The sequence below is a fragment of the Clarias gariepinus genome, chromosome 28, assembly GCF_024256425.1.
Source record: "Clarias gariepinus isolate MV-2021 ecotype Netherlands chromosome 28, CGAR_prim_01v2, whole genome shotgun sequence".
Classification (NCBI taxonomy): domain Eukaryota; kingdom Metazoa; phylum Chordata; class Actinopteri; order Siluriformes; family Clariidae; genus Clarias; species Clarias gariepinus.
In genome coordinates, this window is record NC_071127.1 from 5844023 (window position 1) to 5863368 (window position 19346).

The 19346-nt window shown below is 35.8% G+C and overlaps 1 protein-coding gene across 1 annotated transcript; it reads right to left on the bottom strand.

Moving 5' to 3' along the window:
* Positions 1 to 652: 652 nt before the first annotated feature.
* On the bottom strand, positions 653 to 18404 carry LOC128515596 (nuclear body protein SP140-like). The gene is made up of 12 exons (XM_053489680.1): positions 18325 to 18404; positions 13708 to 13870; positions 12440 to 12547; positions 9212 to 9345; positions 8959 to 9012; positions 8181 to 8403; positions 7749 to 7888; positions 4963 to 5090; positions 4332 to 4440; positions 3808 to 3882; positions 1445 to 1588; positions 653 to 1148 (listed from the first exon to the last, which is right to left on the bottom strand). The coding sequence occupies exons 2-12, from the start codon at positions 13835 to 13837 to the stop codon at positions 1068 to 1070; spliced, it is 1326 nt and encodes a 441-aa protein (XP_053345655.1). The 5' UTR covers positions 13838 to 13870; positions 18325 to 18404; the 3' UTR covers positions 653 to 1067.
* Between the last annotated feature and the right edge of the window lie 942 nt (positions 18405 to 19346).

The window sequence follows — 19346 nt, forward strand, 5'->3', positions numbered from 1 at the left end:
GGCGTTAGACAGAGACAAACAAACGCCAGTGTAGAAGTCAATTGAGCAAAAATTTAACACCTGTGTGAACAAGGCCCAATGGAAACACTGCTCTGTCGCGATTCTTTTCAGGTAAATTTAATTTTTTTTTTTTTTACAGCAGTGATTTCATTAGCATGTGCTCACAAATTTATTTTTACTTTTTTTAGAGGTGAAGTTCAGGTTAATATGTTTTATTTTCACTTTATATTGTGTATTATTTATTTTTATGTTTTTATTTTTTTGGGCTGTGGAATAATTTGAGTTCTCATTTTTTCTTATGGGAAAATTCTTTGGTTTACAAGTGTTTTGAAATATGAGCCTGCTTCCGGAATAAATTATGTTCGTAATCCAAGGTTCCACTGTACTAGTATAATACAAGTACTGAGATGAATCACCGTACTGTAGCTAGAACCAAGTAAAATGAAATAAGGAAACAAAAAAAAAATCAACAAGTTTTATAATTTTTTTAATCTGAATCAGCGGTAGATCATAAACTGTATTGCTGTATTGTAAAAAAAAAAAAAACATGCCTCTAAATGACTACACTAAAAATACAAAATCAAAGGAAGAAGAAATTTTTTTAAAGCAAAAAAAATTACACAAAGAAAAAGTGGTTAGTGGTTAAGGCATTGTGACCACCGATGTTCTGCAAAGTTCTGCAAGGTCTGCGATGACAGACGTGCGGAAAGATGGAATTGTAATTTCAATGCCAAAAACCTTCTGTGAATCATGATGAACTGTACTTACTCCGCTGCGCAAAACCGCGTAGGTGAAAAGTACTCTAACTAGTTACTTTTATTAGAAAGTAACGTTGTAATATAACTGATTATTTTTAATGACAGTAATTTTGTGATCTAATTAGTCACTTTAAAAAGTTACTTCCCCCAACAATGGTTATAATATAAAGATTTTAGCCTGGATTTTAAAGTTGAAACATCTGAAACACAAAGATCTGTATCATAAAACAATAATAAACAAACAGAAGTACAGGTCAATGCTATGTTGCTTTTAAAGGTGAATGACATCATTTTGCCAATGCAGAAATGCTACTGAATTTTAAAGATTGTGTTGAACTCCTCCTCAAGCATGTTTTTCATTTTAGTTCCAAACCAGCCATACATATTATCCTGTACACACACACACACACACACACACACACAAATAATTTTAGTTGACACAATTATATGGGTAAAAGAAAGTGTAATATTTTGAACAATGGCATGTTTTCAATTGGTTAATAATAAAGGATTAATAAGACAGCATTCTATTTTTGACAAAGTAAACATTCTATATTTAACCGGTGACATTGATTTTTTGAAAATATTTCTCAACAAATTTGCTTCACTTGATGTAACATATGTATAATGCACTTGTTCATGTCTTGTAAACAGATATAATATGATAATCTGTATTTGAAACCTACCCAGTTAAAAGTTTTCCAATTGTTGAAGATGAGCTCAATGTCATTTACAAACTGTTCCACTTTTCTATACTTGTTTTCCTGCAGTTTATTCTTTACTTTGTCCAGCCACATGGGGTTGGAGATCACACTGCTGTATCCCGGCACCTGCACAAGGACAAACTTTAACAAATGCTCTGTAAAGCTGTATCATCTCTGTCATCGCCCTTTTTATATGGAGAGGGACTATCAGACGTAATGTGGATGAAATGCTGAGGCCAAACCTGGAGCTAACATCATGGCTATTTACATTCTCAGAATGACAGAATGGTTCTCAGTTTGAGATCAGGAGACCTCTGGGAGTAACTATGGAGTTGTCCATTATAAAAACTGCATTTAATGACAAGCAAAAATTAAAAAGCCACATGGCAGAGGACGCCGTAGACGGTCATAAGACGCCGGAGAGAAAGAAGGAGAGTGAGAGAGAGAGAGAGAGAGAGAGGCACACTACCGTATCCCTTAAGATCCCTTTATTTTCTTATTAGTTTATTAAGTTAATAATTCCAGGCTACCTCCAAACGAAAGGGGTCTTCCTATGCATGTCATAAGCACTCTAACAGCCTATTTTGTTGATCCCCTCAGAAGCACTGCGTTAGGGCTCTTAATTAATATTATTACATTGCATGGTGTGGGTCTCTAACCACCACTGATCACTCACTCAATCAAGCACCATCTTTCTGCTTTATCCTGTATACAGGGCCATGCGGGCCTGAAACCTAACTTAGGAGAATTAGGGCATGAGGCGGGGCACACCCTGGATGTGGTGCCAGTCCATCTCAGGACACAAACACACACACACAAACACAGACACACACACACACACACACACACACACACACACACACACACACACACACACACACACACACACACCTACACACACACAAACAAACACACTCTCATCCACACATTACAAGAAAATTTGGGAATGGCAGTTATCCTAATCTGCATGTCTTTGGAATGTGGTAAAAAAAAGTACCCAGAGGAAATAATAAGGATTAACAAAACATTTTGCATGCAAGCACACAAAATCCAGGGTCTGGGTTTGATTCTTTGGAGTCTGTGTGAATGGAGTTTACATGATTCCTCCCACAGTCCAAATACATGCTGATTAGGCTAATTGGTGTTCCCAATTAGCCTAATTCTTCTCTTGCCTAACACTAGTCATGATTCTTTTCAAAGGTAAAGTGCAGGTTAATTTGTTTTATCTTTATTTTCTATTTTGTATTAATTATTTTTATATGAATATTTTTCGGTTATAGAACAAATCATCTGAGTTTCCATTATTTCTTACGGGGGAAATTGGCTTTGAATTACAAGTGTTTTGATATACAAGCACGTTTCTGGATTCAAATTATGCTCACATGCCAAGGATATGGCATGTAAATGTAAGATTTAACATGATAATTGAAATACCCAATAATGAATAAGTAAAATTTGTAGATTTTTCTCTAGATTATAATTTTGTAGATTTTTCTCCACAAAGGTAAAATTTCACCCTTAAATGCAGGATTGTTTGGTTATTTAAAACAAATAAATAAATAAATTAATATCTATGATCTTGTTTGTGAATCTGAAACCATTGCACATGGCACTTTCATAAGTCCCTTTCATAAGTCACTTTTCATGCATATTTGCACAGCCATTGCCACTTTAAAACACTTTAATATATATATATATATATATATATATATATATATATATATATATATATATATATATATATATATATATATATATATATATATATATATTTCCCCCTATATTCCAATATTTCTATATTTTGCAATATTTTTATATTTTTATTATGCCCTTATTTGTACAGTTTGTTTATTTTACTAGTTACATTTATTTTCTTTCATATTTCTTTTTATTAGTATTTATTCCTTTTATATAGTTTTTATTCTCTTTTAAGGTCACGGGCGGTCGTATCAGCATTTCACTGCATATCGTACTGTGTATGACTGTGTATGTGACAAATAAAATTTGAATTTGAATTTATGTCATGATGACTGAATATATATAGTACAGGAACTTGTTTCAATCTGCCAAAAGCAGAGTGTGGTATTTAAAAAAAAAAACAACACAACCAAACTGATCCCAAAACCAGCCCAGAATTTGTTCACCTACCCAAACCATTTTCATCAATGCAATAAAATCAAAACTGCCCATATCATGGCATAAACTACCCAATCTGGCATCAGCAGAATTCACTCGGTTTCTTTCTTTGTACACAGAATATTAGCTATATTAGGAGTAAAATTAATAAATAAATCATAGAATGTGGGTCGAAATGTAAATGTAGATTATTAAAAATAAACTCTTACCCTTTTGTGAGGGTCTTGAGCAAACACACGACTTGTATCCACCTTACACAAATGCAACAGCAAATACTCACAGCGCTGATGAAGCAAGAAACACAAATGATCAGAGACATAACTGTGCCTAACTGTCTATACAGTGGTGTAAAAAAAGTGTTTGCCCCTTACTAATTTCTTATTTTTTTGCATGTTTGTCACACTTTAATGTTTCAGTTCATTAAAAAAACTACATAATGTGTTTACTTTAATGTGTTATCTGTGACTAATATTTCAATTTGTTTGATGATCTAAAAAATCATCAGTGTTTCAAACATGCAAAAAAAAAAAAGAAATCAGTAAGGGGACAACACTTTTTCACGCTACTGCATGTAGGTACATGTGTGTGTGTGTCTGTGTATAGAATTTTGCAATCCTCAGGGCTACTAAAATTGACCATGCCAGAAGATGCTGTGTGGTGAACTGCTAAATTCTACTTGCTGGTACAGTAGAGGTACAGGTTTGATCTCCCTGACATGAAAGGAGATACTTACCAGAATTGTGTCTCCCGAAACAGGACTGCTTAAAGCGTCTTTCCTGCTCATGTGATTCCAAAATCTCTGCTTAGACTTGAACTTACAGAAAGTACAAGTCCATGCACCCCTGTGGACACACACACACACACACACACACACACACACACACACACAAAATCAAAACTAAAACTATTCCCACACACTCTGATGAGAAATAGCTGTTTTATTCAACACCCATCTGTTCTCTACACTGCTTATCCTGTGCAGAACAATAAAACAAAAGAACGTCTAAAACCACTGAAAGTGAGATGCAAGACAGTATGCTGGAGCACAAATATGATCATTATTCCAACACTGGAGTGATTCCAACACTGAAATCTATTGGGATTGGTGCTTGAGTGATGCTTAGTATATTCTTGCCAGTTTGCTCCCAAACCTTTGTTTATCTTATGCAGTAATTTCGGTTTTGATTCTGTGCCTTATATTATGATTGTACTGTATCTGATCCTTATCTGTATGGGTTGCCATCTGTATTACACTTGTGTTTTTATGGATTCTGACTCACAATGTCCATGTTTGGATTATTTATTCATACTGAGTAAAAAAATAAAAAATAAAAAAACACTCTCTGTTTTATTCTCTTACTCACCGAGGCGTGTTCTCCCGTAGAGTGGGTAAGTGGCAGTTACGGTGAAAAGCTCGTGGACACGTGTTGCAGTACAACAGCTTTTCATCAATTTTACAAATGTAGCACTCATCATCATTCTCCTGCTTCCTCTGTTTCAGAAAATGAAGAACATTGAGTTAATGCATGTTTACAGTGGGTGTAGAAAAGAAACAACCCTTTTTAAATAATCTAATTCTTTCCAGAACTGCTCAAGTTAAGTTAAATTTGATAGTGACCATTTGTGGACTGCAGTCTTTAAGTCATTCAACAGATTTTCAATGGGGGTTAAGTCTGGGCTCTGACTAGGCCATGCAAGGACATTTACCTTTTTCTCCTTCACCCATGGTTCAGTCAGTTTTGCTGTGTGCTTTGGCTTACTGTCTTGCTGGAAGGTAAACCTTCTTCCCATTGACAACTTTCAGGCAGAAGGCAGCAGATTTTCCTCAAGAATTAAGAGAATCCAGAATCCAGTTTTCTGGATCCATTTCCATTTCAACTATCCTGACAAGTATTGCAGTCCCTGCTGCAGAGAAACACCTCCATAACAGGATAATACCACCCCCATGCTTTACTGTACGAATAGTGTTATTTGGATGATGAGCTGTTTTGGATTGCTGCCAAAACATATCACTTGGTGTAGTGGCCAAATAATTCAGTTTTAATAATAATACTTTTTTCCCCATGTGCCTTGCCACCCATAGTTGATTGTTTGCTTTATTTGCACTACTGATCACCACCAATCAAAATGTTCTAGCTGATGTTATGTTAGTGTTATATCTTTTACTCTGTTGTTTTATGTTGCACTGAGTAAGTGCCTTGTATTAAGTAAGTATTCACCCCCACATTCACACATTGTAAAACTGGAATAGCTTTATTTAAACAACATTACTAAAGGTTAAGTGAACACAAAATGCAGATATTTGCTGGTTGCATAAGTACAGTGAATACTGTATGAATACAGTTATTTTCTTTTTGGGAAAATAGAGGATATTAACAGGCTCTAATTACACCTGCAAGTTTTTTGGGATACACTACCGTTCAAAAGTTTGGGGTGACTTTCTAACTCCATGATGGTTCCTGATTTTTATTTCTTTCTACATTGTAAAGGAATGCTGAAGGCGTCCAAAAAATGCATTAATCTCCTTTGAACAGTTAATGGTGAGATGTTTCTGTAAGGGTTGCCCACCAGAGGGCACTGTTTTAGTTTGTAGTTTTTGGTTGTAGACTCAGTTTCCCAGAAGGCACCTCAGTCAGGTGATGCGGGTGCTCACCTGAACGAGGTAGCTCATTAGTCTAAATAGCTGGTTGTTTTGGGAAACTGGGTCGAGCATTAATGTTAATTTCTGTTCCCCCTTTGCATGTTTAGCTTTTAGTCTGTATAAATACTAATCAGGGCACTACTAACCTGCTTAGATCATAGTCTGTCTAGTCTTCGAGTCTGTCTAGTCTCCTCGTCCTCGTTCTTAGTCTGTTGCATACTTCGTCTGCTGTGTACCTAGTCTGTTCATCCCTTGGGTCTCTGGCTACTAGCCTGTTTAGCAGTTAGTCTGTTTAGCTACTAGCTAGCTTAGCAGCTAATGTGCATAACAGCTAGTAGGCCTAGCCAAGTCTGTCTTGTGTGTGTTTAGCCCCTAGCATGTATTGTCCCTTGTGTTTAGTCCTCTAGGCTGTTTAGTGTGTCTTGTCTCGTCCGGTTGGTGTCCCATGTCTGTATTGTCTATTAGTGTGTGTAAACCCTAGTCTGTGTATTAGTTGATTATTGGTTTTGTTCATATACTCCCAAGTAAAGCCAACTTACTTTGTTCCTGTTTTGTTTGATTGGTTTATTATTAAATAGACTTTTGTTCAACATCATCCCCCTCTACGTCTATGCCTGCCACACCATGCCCACAGTCCAACACCTAGTAGTTCGTGACAGTTTATGCTACTTCTGCTTTGTAAAGACTTCATAACGCCTCTAATCTGAGGTGCTGGTTGTTAATTGGTCATTTTTCAGGCTGATTACTCTAAATGAACTTCTCGTCTGCGGCAGAGGTAGGTTTTGGTCTCGCCCTCCTGGGATGGCCTTTATGAGAGCCAGTTTCATTATGGTGCTTGACGGATTTTACAAATGCACTTGACAATACTGTTCTTGCAAGAACTATTACAGAAAGGCTGACCTTTGTGTTTTAAAATAACAACTAACTGTTGTTTTTGTTGTTGTTATCTAATTACCTAATCCCATATGTGTAATCTGACTCAAACACTAACAGACGGCCTACACTTTCGGTGTGCCACAAGACACAATTCTAATCACAAAGTTTAATAAGCTGATATGGATTTGATGACTATTGCAGTAATTCTACATTTTATACTGTTAGTAAATCATGAGTAACATTGGTAAATAGCTGTGATAATGTCCACTAAAATGAAGGAAATATTTGACTTGGAATTATGGCCTATTTTTTCTAATCTTGATCTCAGAGCTAAGTAAGTATAAAAAAAGATACAGTTACTGAAAGAATATGATGTTAAGAGGTCTGGCAAAGACATACATTGTTTTTGGGATGTAATACTTGACAGAGACAGAACTGAGGATGGTCATGAAGTATCTTCTTCTGCAATCAGAACAGATACAAGAAGACATGATAAAATTTCCTAGGGTAAATTAAAAAGACTTTTAGGATTGATTGGAGCGAACCATTTACTGTATGGTCAAGCTGAATATATATATATATATATATATATATATATATATATATATATATATATATATATGCATACATCACCTTCACCAGGTAGTTAAGGGTTTTGCCATGACACAGTATGCTTTCCATCCAGTTTCTGTCAGTAAAAGTTAACTCCTGCTTTATAAACTCCTCAGGAGTGAACCAGCGCTCCTCTGTGCGGATGCTCTTACGATGTGCCCCTGCCGCACAAACACACGTCAGAAAACATCAGCAGTCTGATCATTTACAGATATTTCATTTACTGTCCTGTCATGCAATATTCCACCATGTGGGTCATAAAATGCACTCTTATTGTACACTTTACTGCACATGAGTATGACAGCCTGTGCAATAAAGTGCACAATAGGAGTTCAATTTGTAATGGATATTGCAGTAATTACAATAATATTCTGTATTGTCATAATGTGTGCCGTTTCCAAGAGATGCTATCTTGCACAAGACACTACAAACTCAGCATTTATTCCCACCTACCTGCAAATCTGATTTTATATAAAGACCCACTGACAGAACCACAGCTGACCGGTAAAGCAGGAGGGTCAAATGTAGACAAGTCCACTCCCTTGCCATTATCTTCGTTTTTATCTTCTTTTTCTTCTTCTTTATCATAATTATCATCTTCATCTTGTTCCATGTCCTCATTTTCCTTCTCTTCAAATTGTTTAGTTGATTCAGCCATCTCTACCCCAGATACTAACTTCACCAATTAGCAGCGGAACAACACATTAAGGCACAAAAAAGGAAAGAGGAAAGGTCAACACAACAACAAAAAGTTCCTGGGCACTGAGACACAATTACACAAAGTTATTAAAATCTTATCAGCAGCAGAATTGGTAAGAATGACATTAAGCAGTTGGATTAAATGCCTAGCCATTAGCAGTTTATACAATAAAATGTTTAAAATTAAATAAAAAAAAGAAAAATCAGTTTTTAATGGTTTTTGTCATTAGTATGATAATTAATAAACATAATTAATGTGTGTATGTTTTTTTTTTCTTTTGTTGGGGGGGGGGTGGAATTGCACTAACTTTATATATATATATATATATATATATATATATATATATATATATATATATATATAAAATAAACTTATATAAATGTCCAATAAATTATGACAAATTAATGTGTGTTTATCCAGAAAAACTTTTTTTTTTCCAAACAATCAGCTTTGTGCAATTTCCTGAAAAATATAAACACAGTAAGAATATTAAGTAAGAAAGTTATATAACACTATAAAAACATGCAGTACCTTTATATCTTTTGAACGCTTCGCTCTAAATGATGGAGAGGACAGAAAGCCTTTCTACAAACAAAACATTCAGCAGAACATTTCAACATTTGAACAACTTCATAGACATTACAGTACATATAAATAAACTATGTGCTGTATATTGTTGATATCTTGGATGCATAATACAGAATTGTATGTAAGAATTTGAGCTGGAATTTATTTTTGTAAGTATATGAGTGTGTAAGAGGTGTTACAGGCTATAGTTGTTTACCTGTATTAACATTTGCAGCTGAAACTTATTGTGACATATACTCATTTTCCAGCTTTTATTTTTCTTCTTTCCTCCAAACTTCTCAAATTGAGTAGGAGTTAACCACCGACGATCAGTCCAGATGCACGGCTCACCTACACAGAGAGGCACATGTCGAGAAAGAGAAGTTTAGGTTAAAGGTCCCATCCCATGTCATGGCTCATGTTGAAGGAAATCGTGTCTACAAATAAAACTTTGCTGAGAGTAATGTGTAAAATGAAAACTACACAAACCAAAGCCATGCTAGTAGGCACAAGCACCCCACTGCTCGCAACAAACACTCCACCATCTGTTTTAATTCTGCACTGAACTAATCATCCATGCCCATCAGTGCTCAGTTACACCCCTTCGCTACCATAACATTTTTTTTTACTAAAAAATAAAAATAGTGCACTGTATATTATTATTATTATTATTATTATTATTATTATAGCAGCTCTATAGTCTATTTATTGTTGTGAACAGTTCACGAAACAGCCATCCCCATCATGCTATCAGTCATTTTCTCCTCCCTTTAAAATTAATGAGTCAAAAACAAACACAATGTTACCTGCCAGATGTAAACACACCTATCCTGAAAGTTACAGCTTTACCTTAGCTGTCACAAATTGCTAAACCTGGAGACTTCATCTATAGATGTTCAGTTAATATTCTGCTTAATAAAAACTAACCATATCAACTACAAAACATATTTTTAACCTGTTTATATGGTGTGTTCAAGGGGCGAATGAGAACATGCTTTAAATTACAGATGATGTGTAGACGTGTGAATTACTAAATGCTTCACAGTTAATTACACTTGTCTTTGTTGTCTTCGTGCATTCTTTATTTTAGCATCCACCCATATGTACTGTAAGTTAATTAACCATTGCACAGCAAAAACAAACAAACAAAAAAAACCCCAAATAATATAAAAAAAGAAAACACAAAATAATACCTCCTTTTGCTTTGATTACGACACATATTTGCCATGGCATTGTTTCAACATTTATTTCCATTCAGAATTACTTTAATTTAAACCCTACAATAGCTGGTCAATAATGAAGCAGTCCAGTAACACTTGCCCACACATGGTATATTTGTATAAGGGCAAATGTAAAACTCTGCTGCCAATCTAAAAAAAAAAATGAATGAAAAGGAACATCTGCAAAATAATGGTGAATAACTCACAGGCGAAACTATGAGGCGCCGTATAGGGCTTAAATCAAACTTCACTCATGCACACACATATAAAACACTTGCACACATACATATATACTACTAACTGCTCAAACAACTACATACAGTATGTTACATACTCCACAAAGTATTATGTTATGTTGTGTTTGTCACACCGTCACTTTTTTGCTCGTTTGCACATTTGCACGTGCACTTTATGTTGTCTGTTGTCTTTGGGTTAGATAGTTATTTTTTTGTTGGTAAAATTTATGGTGTCAGGTCAATCTGTCTTGTCTCCACTAGCCAGCTAACTAGGCCTCTTAGTTAGCTAGTTTTAGCTCTTCTTTTCATTTATGTTGTAAATTTATGTTGCATGTAGCACCTTGGTCCTGGAGGAACGTTGTTTCATTTCACTGTGTACTAACTGTATATGGTTGAAGTAATAATAAAGCCTACTTGAACTTGATATGAAATGTGCGCGCACACACACATACAGTACATACTTTCCACACATACACATACATACTTTCCACACACACACACACACATACAGTACATACTTTCCACACACACACATACAGTACATACTTTCCACACATACACATACATACTTTCCGCGCACACACACACATACAGTACATACTTTCCACACACACACATACATACTTTCCACGCACACACACACATATTTTCATATTTTTTATTATAATTATTATCGAGGACGACATCATATAAATAGGACACAATAATTTACATTTTAATTTAATTAAGAAACCATTCGTATTATATAGGCTAGTAGTCTGTAAAAATAAATAAATAAATAAATACATCTCCATACATCATGTTACTTAATCAAATAATTTATTCGTAAGTACGTCAATACGTTATATATTTAATGGTATCAGTTTTTGTTTCAATAAATATTCTATATTTAATGTCCATGGCGTGAAATTTCCGCAGCAGCAGCGACAGGTATCCGAGGTGCTTGTGTTACCATGGTAACGCAGGGAGGAAGTGACGTCGCATGGTGTTCTGAATGGTGGAATTTTGTAAAGTGAAGTTCCCTTATCGGACATTTCCTGCGCAGGGAGTAGGGTGTAGGGAGTAGGGTGCAGGGAGTAGGGTGCAGGGAGTAGAGTGCAGGGAGTAGGGTGTAGGGAGTAGTAATTTCAATGTATATGAACTTCATTCTCCCTGATTAGTGGCGTTTCTTAAATAGACTGTTAATGGACAGTTTAAAAGACAACGAGTGATTTATTTATCACCACAAAAGTGGGTGATATGGAGGGTCGGAACAATGTTTGAATTTCCGATTCAGAGTCCCGTGAGATTCCCTTGAGTTAGTTATTGTTCATATTAGCGAAGGCGAGGAAACACATTTCACAAAACAGTAATTTCTTCTGTTGTAGGATCCGACATATTAGCCACAGATTCCGTGCTTCAATTTTCTTTCAAATCATCACCTGCGTTTTCTGCCGCTGAAATATTTAGACGTTATGTGGACAGTTCTGAATACGCCATGTGATTGCGCAGTGATGATCATTATACTGTCCTACTCCGTCTTCTAAACTGTCCAACAGCAGGCTGTTTACAAACCAGTACTACCATTCAGGGAGAATGAAGCAAAAAGTCCGTCTACACTGAAATGACTTTCTTTTAAACTGAAATGCCTTTTGGTTACACTGAGAATCTCATAGGTGTATGTGCGTGAAGAGTTTGTATGTATGTGTGCGCGCAGAAAGTATGTATGTGTGTGCGCGCGCATTTCATATGTAGTTGTTTGAGCAGTTAGTAGTATATATGTATGTGTGAGTGTTTCATATGTGTGTGCATGAGTAAAGTTTGATTTTAGCCCTATACGGCGCCTCATACGAAACATCTGTTTGGCTTTAATGTTGCATATTTTTTTAAATTCACTTTCTTAATTTTTTTTGTTTAATTCTTAAATTTTTGTTCAATTATTTTGACACAAATCTCACTCCATATTTAGTGCTCAATTACTAAAGGAATATAACCTGTAGTGAAACTTACCTTTGTTAAACCTGTTTTTGTGCAAAATTCCTTTTTTATCGCCACATGTTACAGGTAGCTTAGGTCTCTTTTTGATATTCTCTCCCTGTTGCTTAAGGACTGTGGGAACTAAAAAAACATAATAAAAAGCATGGCAGGTGTGCCTGAGATTCAACTTCAGTTCTTCTACAGGCTAAATTATAATAGCAAAATTTATAAGGGTAAGGAGTGTCAAAACCATTGTCTAAGTAGACAAACATCTGACTTATAAAGCCCAGGAAAGGAGTAACACGTACAATTTATGAATTTCCTAATCAATAATGAAAATTTAGTTAAATTATAGGACACTTCACAATCTAAAAAAAGAGAACACTGATAATTAAAGCAGCTGTATGTGTGTTAGTGGATCTTTAAACAGCACAGAGACACTGGTCTCTACAAAACATTTTAGTTAAATGATGTAGTTTTCATGTTATAAAGAAAATTGCGCTCTTGATCCATTATACAACTTATTTCGTCAACATATTCAAACTGCATCCTGCTCCAAAATAAAAAAAATATGAAAATCAAATGGGGTGGGACATACAGCTTCTAAAGAACATTTAACTGGATGAACACATGAGTCGTACAGAGTTAGTCATCCACATTCATTTAGAATTTCCCCAAAAAGTGACAAACCATAAATGAAATTATTTATGTTTTATATTTAAATTACCACAGAGACGTCCATAATATTAAGGTGCAGGTATCAAAACACGGAAACACCTATTTTGCTTCCAGGTTTCCATAGTAAGTTTAAACTTCTTCATAGTAATATTTAGTTGTTGCTTAGATTTATTTATTTATTTATTTTTTGTAATGCAAGTCAAAATTGGTAACTTGCAGTAGGGAAACAAAAGGTTTGTTTTATGTTTAGGGTATAGCATAAAACACTGTAAGTAGTGTAATAGACTTTAGAGATTCAGCCTTACAAAAAAACAATGCTTTGAAAACTATTTAACTCTTTTTTTTTGTTTGCATATTTGTCACAATTAAATGATTCTAATTTTTGATAAACTAATTTTTGTCCTGAAGTATTTGATGCATAGTCTGCGAATGTTGTTTTACTACATATTTAAATTTCTATCATACTGCCAACATCATGTGCATTTCAACAACTTATTACATGTATCCAAATCTGTTTACTTGGATTTCATTACTCAGGTTTCCACAGGAGAACCTCCAGTGAAGATCCTTCTACTCTATATTCAGAGGTAACATTCTTGAAACAGGTCTTTGTGCTGACTTACTGCTCGTGAGTCTCTTCTTATGCAAGACATGGGAAGAAAATGTGACCCGCTTGCGCAAATTACTCCTCCCAGAGCTCTGTCTCTTCATCTTCTGACTAGAATTTACATTACTCCCAGATGCCGACTTCATGTCTGAGTTTAACTCCCTGCTCACCTTCAGCAGCTGTGTGAACAAAATTATCACACTGGGATCGGAACTTTTAAAAGGTTTTATATTTAAATACATAACTAAATAACAGTCATAACAGTGACATAAGATAAATGCAATTCATTTCAACATTGTTACGTCCCAGTCTAGAGTCGGGCCATACAGCAAATGATTGATTCGGGGTTCTATTTTAAACTGTTTAAAGAAGGTGGAATACAATGGTGTAATATAACAGAAAGAACTAGACAGATACATCAGCTTACAAAAAGACAAGGATTGTATTACTTTATACAGTACAAAACACACGCAAATAAAGATACAAGCACGACACAAGGATAAGCTTCAGGGTGAACCCAGGCCAAAATAATAAACAGAACGGGTATTTGTATTTTATAAGCTAGTTTAACTAGCAAACAAAACAGAAACAAAAATGCGGATGCCTTACCCATCTCCCAAAACCAAAGACAGTGAACAAATTCCCTTTTCCCCAAAATAAATGGCAGCCACACCCCTACTACTGGTGAGTGCACAAACATACAGTGAAATTATTTACAATATATGTACAAAAAAAAACAAAACAAGCAACCAAACCAAAAGGACAAAGCAATAATCAAAGTCAAAGGGAGGCAAAAAGTCAAGACCAGAATACACAATCCATATGTATGTATACCATACCTAACTGCCATCTACCATACCTAACTGCCATCTCTCCTCTTCTTCTCTTTCCCCCCCTCTTTCTTTTTCCTCTCTCCTCCTGTCCCCCCCTTTCACTCTTTCTCTCTCTCTCTGTCGAGCTACACATGTCGTTCCTGAGCTGCCAGTGATCCAGACTCCCTCTGCCCTCTGGACCTGTCTGACCCATCCTGGTGCCCCGCTTCTGGCTGAAGATCTCGTCACATGGATGCCCCGTGTGTCTCTCTGGGATGCATCTCGTGTCTGGGGATGGTTCTCGCTACCTAGAAGACGTTTCTGGCCTCGACTGGTGTTGGCAACTGTTTCTCTGGGGACTTGACAGTTCGATAGTTCATGTCTGGAACTTCTTTCAAGTCTACCTGGGTCTTCAATAACTACCTGGACTCCATATTAACATCAATTAACATCAGCTATTATAGCTGAACTGCCTCCCACCCTACACACTGTATAAATGCAGATCATTTACTGCTTTCTGTTTCACCCAAATGAGGATGGGTTCCCTGTTGAGTCTGGTTCCTCTCAAGGTTTCTTCCTATTACCATCTCAGGGAGTTTTTCCTTGCCACTGTCGCCCTCGACTTGCTCACCAGGGACAAACTGACCATTTTGATTCATACAAATTCACATTTCATACAAACTTAAATAATTCTTTTGACTGTGTAAAGCTGCTTTGCGGCAATGAAAATTGCTAAAAGCGCTATACAAATAAAATTGAATTTAATTGAATGTATGTATCCACTACATACACACAAATTTTGGCTATAGTAATGAAAACATTACAATGTAACTAAGGCATATTATGATAAACAGAATAAGTAGCTCACCTCTTATATCTGAGTCATTCATTCTTTTAAATCTATTGCACTTTATGGGAGTCACGTGACAAAAGAACGAACGACTCGGGACTGGAAGACTTACTAGCAGAATTGTTCAATTCTGTTTCCTGTGTACTGCACTGCATAGCGTCTATGGGAGTCACGTGACAAAAGAACGAACGACTCAGGACCGAAAAAACTCAAAGGTAACTACTCATTTCTTTTTCCTGTATATAACTCACAGAGGTTTTGCGATGCTTTGCGAATGCGCGCCCAATAGACAATGAAGGAATCTGAAAGATTTGTTCAAATAAAAACGAATCGTTCATGAACGACCCATCACTGGTCCGGAGCGGCACACGACCTGGACACAATATACACACACGCTACAAAGCACAGCAACACAGACATATAAAACACACACAGACACGCATATAGCGACCAAAAAAAATCTTAACATCGAGAAAAGGTATCTGCAAGCATGTTCAGGATTTTCTTGTTCAATGGTACTATAGTTGAGCTGAAAATTCTTGGAGAAATAACAAGGGTGATCAATTCCCTGATCATCCTCCTGAAACGGGCTTCAATGGTGCTGAAGGAAGGGCCCGGTTTGTCTTACCCATGAGTTGACATGTGTGACAAGATCTACAGTATTGAGCTACATGTCTTTTCATACCAGGCCATACAAAATACTTTAAAGTCTGCGAGTAGGTTTTCCGTATGCAACCTGACATACATCACTGCAACCATCAAAAGAATAAGGTGTTGACCACTTCTCCATTTTCACTAAAACAAGGTGCTTCTTCAGCTCCCCTTTCTCCACCGCAGTCTCAAAACAATGGGTTAGCGAAGGGTCGGCCTTCTGAGCTATCGGCAACTTTGCACGAGTTATGCAGACTTCGGCATCTGGTTTCGAATTAGCCTTGGGAACATTAGTAAATTTCACACAGTGGTTAAGCTGAGGCAAAATTTTCCTAATTGTTTCCTCCTGACATAAGAAAGAGTCAGACAAATCTATTACATCACCCAATTTCTTTTGCTAGGCAAGTGTTAACACACAAGCAGGAAATACAGAAGGAATCTGAGCTTCTAACTCCGGACAATCAGTAATGGGCTCAGATACAAACTGAGATGAAAGTGAGAAAATTTGGTTTCCTGCAATATTATTCCCCAGAATGAATGAAACACCACTAACTGGCAATGCTGTACAGACTGCAACTTTAAGAAAACCAGAAAAGCCTTTGGTTTCTAAATACAACTTACGCAAAGATGACCGAATTACAGTCATACCGATACCATGAATGAATGCACCACTCCCTAAAGAAGCTTCTGAACTTTTCTTTTGAATCTATTGCACTGCATAGCATTTATAGGGGTCACATAACAAAAGAACAAATGACCCAGGACTTAAAGACTTATTGAGAAAGAATCGCTTAATTCCGTTTCCTGTGTACTGCACCACATAGCGTCCATGGGAGTCACATAATCTACTGAGATTTTGCGATGATTTGCGCATGCGCGCCCAGCGAAACCGTTCAAAACAGTAGACCATTCAAAAAGAATGAATCGTTCATGAACAAACCATCACTAATATAGGCCCCCAACACAAAACAACAGACATGTGGACATTTAGGTAGCACCAGGTCTTGGAGCATTGCTCCAGTATAGAGAAAAGCTAAAACTGATAAAAGAAAAGAGAAAAGGGAAAACTGAAAGGAAAGAGAAAATAAAACTAAAAAGAAAAAGAACGCAAAAAGAGAAAATTGAAAAGAGAAGTGAAAAGAAAATGAAAGAAACGAAAAAACTTAAAAGAAAAATGAAAAGAAAACAGAAAACACAAAAGTGAAAAGAAAAGAGAAAAAAAGATAAAAACTAAAAAGACAATAGAGATAGATTAACCCTGTCTCGAGGGGATAGGGGACTTTTTGGTTTGCTCTCTAAAAAGGAAAGCCTTCTTAAAGTGTGCACAATCACTTCCACGGATCACACACACACAGCCTTCCCTCCGACGCCCTGCATCGGGACTCTGTATAAAAACATCCAAGCGCGCTAACACCACACGCCATCCGTCCACATCATAACATATATAATTGTTTTAAACTGGGTGTCAACAGTACAATTATTCCAATGTATTTCTATCATTTCTAGAATAACTTCTATAAACTTTTAATAAATTGTTATTCACAGCTACTATAGAATACACAATTCGTGTATAAAATATGAAGATCAAGAAAGAGCAAATGAAATCATAGGACAATTCATTTAACTTACCTATTTTTTCAAAACAATCTTGGTGTGGTTGCTTAATAGCTGTAAGTAAATTATACACTACTGTTAACAAAACAAAACAGCCCTTTTAACAGTGTTTAAATACACTGCTACATCTCCAATATCATAATGTAGTTATGTTAAAAGCAGGAAAAACACACACTTACAGGTTGAGTACGGAACAGGTCTTTTTATTACACCATTATTTAAACACACCAAGCTGTGGTGGCATCCACAATTAAAACTCATATTTATAATGAGCATAATCACTTAATTTTTTTAATCATCAAAAAGTCATTACATCATAATATAAGTTATTACATCTTTTAAGAAAAACCAGAATAAAAAAATTATCCAAGAATATTTATACAAATCCCACACTCCTGATCGCTCTTATAAACTATAAGCTCACATTTAGCAGCTGTTTATAAACTAAATCTCTTGTTGTTGATGTCGATTATTTAAATATATAATTAAATACAATAACTGCTCTAACAGATGATGGTGTGTGTGTGTGTGTGAGCCTCCACACCCAAGTCTGATTAATTTTTCACCATTAGTGTTAAATTTGATTTGTTTATGTTTATGGTACGATAACATGCAAGATGCTTTATAATAATTAATAAAAGGATTTAAATATCTTTTATTTTTTCTGGAGGTAAAAAAGTAGTTCTTGTTTAATAGTTCTACTTACAGTGTGTGCGTGTATGACAGCTTCAGGGTGAAGGATGATTACTGCCAGACTTCAGTACGATAAATAATAACCAGAGAAGCAAGTACACAATCAAACAATCATAAACAGATGTGGTTAGAAAAGTTTATACTCTGAGTCAGAAATGAAACTGAAAGAAGGTCCACTTCATCAGCAATTATATGTGTTGATGTTTGATTATGTGTTAGTACAATACAATGAGGATATGGAAAAATGTTAAAGAAACAAAAGCTTCAAAAGCTAGAAACATGGATAAGATAGAATCTCATAAATATGCACAGACATACACAAGTCTAGCTGATAACTGTATCAGAATGGCCCACTCACTCTGTCCTCTTCCTATTTTCTTCTGTCAGTTTTGTCTACATCTATGTATCTTTGACACAATGTTAAACGAAAGACCTGGAGAATAACATTACAGCGAACATTTTTCTATTGAAATGACTGACAAGTATGTTTTCTTTTTATCTTCCTTGCCAAATAGTTTTTTTATTGGTAGTTGGATTTGCCAGAGTTTTTATCCAAGCACCCGTCTACTACCACACAAACCATAGAAAGAGCATTCAAGCTAATCTAGGATATGGGCAGATTCACATTTACAGAAGACTTTAAGCACAGAGAGTGATGAGACTCTTAGCCACAGTAAAACAATCAAATGGTGCAAACATTTTAAAGAAGGCTGCACATCTGTGGATGATGATTCTGGATGAGGTGGCTTAAAGCCCACTGAAGTTATTCATGTGATCTTTAAAATTCGACTTATTATATGATCATCGCTCCGGCAACTGAGTAAATTTTCTACTTTGATGGTATCCAAGCACTAGTGAACGCCATTAGTATAGCAGGGGATTATATAGAGACATAAAGGGAGTTTTTACACTCATAGCTGTTCTCTGTTATTCTGCACAACCAAAAATCCTGGTTTAACACGAACACCTGCTTAGGTGTTAACTAAATCCATGTTAAAATCATGCCAAGGTATAAACATATGGTGGTTGTTTTGT